General features: G+C 37.8%; 1 protein-coding gene across 1 annotated transcript in view; it reads right to left on the bottom strand.

Annotated features, from left to right (window-relative positions):
- Positions 1-2,216: 2,216 nt before the first annotated feature.
- The window catches only part of LOC113476918 (ovalbumin-related protein Y-like), a 6,880-nt gene continuing 4,642 nt past the window's right edge, over positions 2,217-4,454 (bottom strand). Inside the window, exons 6-8 of the mRNA XM_026842922.1 lie at positions 4,220-4,362; positions 3,738-3,893; positions 2,217-2,975 (exon numbers count right to left, since the gene is read on the bottom strand). Of these exons, the coding sequence (XP_026698723.1) occupies positions 2,574-2,975; positions 3,738-3,893; positions 4,220-4,362 (701 nt within the window). The 3' untranslated portion in view covers positions 2,217-2,573. The remainder of the gene's footprint in view (positions 2,976-3,737; positions 3,894-4,219; positions 4,363-4,454) is intronic.

Below are 4,454 nucleotides of genomic sequence, written 5' to 3' on the forward strand. Positions count from 1 at the left end.
CAGATTTTATTCAACTTTGCTGAATCTGCACTTTTATCTCTCATTTTATCCTCTATGGAGGACGTTTTCTCCTTCATAACCAACAGAGATCTATCTCTTCTACAGTATTTGACTGTGATATTTTTTCATTCAGGACACAGATGTCTTAAAATACCTCTGGACTTTAACCAAATAATATTTCTGTCTTTTTCTTAAAAAATTACAGGCTTCCAAGCACAGTGCCACTGGTCTACATTTTCAGTATATTGATGCAAATCATCTGCTAGCACAAAAATTAAATTAAGAACAAAATTGGCACCTACATTAAGCTCCCAAACCAAGTTTTCAACAGATGTCTTTCAGAAGACTGATAGACGTCACTTCATATCCCTAGTGACACCTAATGGCCAAATTCAAACAAGTCAAATAGTTCTGTTTCATAGTGAGGAAATGAGGTGGGCTCTGTGCCTCGAAAACCTCTCTTGTGTGTAGTTCTAGGAAAAACCATTTCAGTCTTGATTTTCTCTATTTCTTTGTTTTAAAGTAATCATCAAGCAAAAGAACAATTAAACAAGAGAATAGCTCTTTTTTTTTCTTTATGTTAGGTAATAAATACTTCCTTAATAAATGTTGATAGTTTTAGTCATTGTACTTAGAAAATGCAGAGCGACAGCTTATTTTTAGTTTTATAAATGTTAATTGTAAATTGTATAATTATTTTAATTATAATTGTTAACTAATTATAATTATTCAAAAATTAAGAATTAAATAAAAATTAATTAAATTTAAATTTAATCATTAAAACTAACGCTTAAATTTAATTATTAAAAATTAATACTTGAATAACGATTAATAATTAAATGTTAACTAATTATAATTATTAAAAATAATTATAATTGTTAACTAATAACAGTTTTATAATTGTTTAAGAACCTTACATACTTGCTTCTTAGGACAATATTTTACAAATCCTGCCTTTGTTTTTTGGTTTTTTTTAGTTGCAGCAAAATCTGTTGACTGCTTTTGGCTATAAGGGAAGCAAAACGTAATGTACACAGTAAACCTTGAAATGTCATATCTCTTGAAATACTTTCTTGCTTGAACACTTGTGTTAACTGTAGCTAAGCCTTTATGACTGTCTTGGGATGATCAGTACTTACAGTTCTCCCATAGACTTCATAGGAGCCATGAAAATGTGTTTCCCTGCTGACATTGCAAATGGTTGAGGCAGCTCCAAATACCTCCATGTGTCTCCTTTTTTAAGCACTTTTAAAGTACTGATACTGTAATTGACAGTTCTGCATGTGCATTCCAGCAGAATGAAGATTGCTTAATTCAGCAATTAACACTAATAAACTTTTGGAAGACTTTATAATCTTTTTAATTGGATAAACTGTAACTTAAAGAACCTTTCCTCTAAAGACTCTGAAATAGGAAATAACATCTCTAGAGAATTATTACATCAAGAGGCAATAAAAAAGATTTCCACATATGATTCATATGGGTATTAGAGAGCCAAAGCAGTCCATCTTTTAAGACAAACACTCTTCTCATGTTTTTGAAATTATATCCCTTAGGCATCATCTTGATATATTTACTGAAGGCACTTAGACTATGTGGAGATATAATAGCAAATTCAAAAAATTTAGTTATTTGATATGCCATGTGGAGATAAGCTCAAGGTAAGGAGCTGTAGCATTTACCTTGCTTAAGCTCAGAAATTTAAAAGAAAAAAAATTCTTAAGCTGTTTAGTGACTTCATATATGGGTACATTCTGGTTTTAAAAATAGGATCTAAATCCTAATCTAAACCACTTCTGTCAATAATCACTACCCACTATATCACATGTTTCAGGTTGCACGGTACAGTAACCCAGAATAGGTAATGGCATGTTTAGTTTGCAATGCTTTTATTAGAATAAATAGAAGGACCAACAATTAACACTCACAAAATCAACGATACATCACTGGAAAGAAGGCGGGAAATTATATCAGTCAGGAAGATGTTGTATTTGGAGATGATGATTTATGAAATAAAGGTAGACTTTCTGTATGCTCCTCAGAACAAGAGGGCAGCCTTATAGTACATGCAGCACAAAGAAGCCCAAATGCATTCCTGGAAGAAGAATGCTTTGCTGAAGTTTAGAATTTCATCTGTAAATTGTCCAGGCACCAGTTCAAGGGTGGTTGCCCAGCAAATTCAAAAGAAAGCAACAGGATTATTCTGAAAACTGTGTTTATTTCACAGAACTCCTACAGAGAAGACAGAATCTCATTAATAGTGTCAGGATTTCTCACAAAAATCTAAACACTGGCCCTGTCTCTCAAGTTATTCAATGACAATGGGGATCCTAAGCTACGTCCCGAAATTCTCCTTCAATCCTGGCAATAAATCTTGAATACAAGCGTGTGAGCAGAAATACCTGCACCTAAAGATCCAAAAAGTCACACACTTCATCAAGAATATCTCCCTAGATATTGAAGGCTTTCCACTTAGAGAAAATAATGAAGAGATGAGATTAAACTACAATACTACAGTAAAGGGGGTCTGTTTCTGAGGGGAACACAAGCATTATTTCCAGCTCTTTCTTTCTTCAGGGGGAACAATATCTACCAAAGAAGAGGATGCTATTGGTTGGATTGTGTTTGATCAAGAAAAGGAATGGGTGGTCAGCCCTAAACTCTTCAAACTCAGAGGAATGTGGGATGTCTCCCATCACATCCACTGAGCCAGACATCTCAGTGCCCTCTTCACTGACTTCCATGTATGCCTCATGGATGGCCTCAGATATCTTCATGCTCTCTGCTGAAGAGATGCCAGATAGATTGGCTGAAGGGCTGAACAGGTCAGTCAAACCCAAGGCCACTAGGACAGATGTGAGGTTATATTTTCCCTCAATCTTCATGCGTGGGAGGTACACTTTCACTCTCTTTGTTTCCATCACATTGGGACTGGTCCACTCCATGAGTTTTTCAAAGCTGATTTTGTCCTCAAGCTGCAAAGAGAGGCAGGGAATGAAATGTCTGAGACAAGAGTGTAATGGCCTTAACATCTGTCTTCATACCACTTTTTACTATTTTTTTTCCATTTACTTTGTGTAGACAATAGAACTGATACTTAATCTTAAATGTATTTGTTTATCTTACATACTTTGTTTCTGACTACGGCCTATATCTCATTTATCTTGATGAAGTTGTCTAGAACTTTGGCATCTGAAAATTTATTCATCAGATCAAGGCTTTATTGGTGAAAATGTAGTTATTGAAAACTTCAAATCAAATTGGCCCCAAAACTGTTCTTCCTAGAATATGTTTTAATCATCTCTTCCCTCATCTTAGTTCCTTTCTAATGCTAATTTTCCCATTTTCCTTTTAGTCAGCTCCTGGAATGCTTTCCTCATCACTTCTGCTTTTTATTTCCCCTTGGATAAACTCTTGTTTAACAAACCATTTAGTACTCCCCTGGACGACTGAAATCACTTCAAATGACAAAAAATGCTGCTAGCATATCTGTTTCTGGTACCTGAGGGATATTGGTGTATATAGAAATATCTTATTCTGCAGAGCTATAGCAGCACTACCCTACTTTACCTTTGTTTTATTGGACCGAGTACAGGGCTCTCCTAAGAAACCAGTCCCTGCCTGAGCACCTCATAGCCCCTGGGGGGCTTTTGTGCTCCCCTGGACAGCAAAAGGTCTGTCGGCAGCCACGTCCCACTGAAGTGGTAACTCTTCTGCTTCCCCTGCCAGGGCCATACCTGCTCCAGGCCAGAGACATCATCAGGCAGCAGCACCAACATGCTCAGCTTCCCGCTGGCATACGGAAGCTCCAGGATCTTCATTTTCTCTGCAGCCACCACTGCCACTTTGAAGGTACTGTTCTGACACATCATTTGCACAGGTCTGCTTTCTTCCTGCAAAAACAGAAATGTGAGATGATGTGACTGGGGAGCAATTTTTATTAAGCAGGCAAATGTAAAAGGTCTTTGAAAGGGATGGGACTCAATTTCCAGGCATATTGCTTTTGGAGGTGTGTCTCTTGCCTGCTTGTGTGCCCTGAAAGCCTGGGCAGACACAGCTCTTGCAAACACTACTTGACCTTAGGTTCGGGTGTTGACAGTGAGGGAACCGTCTAAATGCCCGACCTGTGACAGCAACAAGTTGTATGTGTAACACCCAGCTTGCTGGCTCTGCAAGCCAACGGCTGTCCTGGCTACAAGCTGTGTCTGTGCTCTCCTACCTCTGTCACATTGAAGGGCACCTCCCGAGTATGTTCTTCTTTAAATGCTGTCTTCCATACCCCTTTGAAGTAAATGGCATTCACAAGGACCAGTGCAGTATCAAGATCAATGGAGCCTGGTTCAAGGAAATCTTGGATCTGTCCTTTAAGGAAGAATCAGGGCAGAGTGGTAAGATACAAGTCCTCTGGTGCGCACAAATGCCTGCACTGAGGGGCATGGAGATGGGGGGGGGGG

Source organism: Athene cunicularia, assembly GCF_003259725.1.
Source record: "Athene cunicularia isolate RWA chromosome 2 unlocalized genomic scaffold, athCun1 chr2_part1, whole genome shotgun sequence".
Lineage (NCBI taxonomy): Eukaryota > Metazoa > Chordata > Aves > Strigiformes > Strigidae > Athene > Athene cunicularia.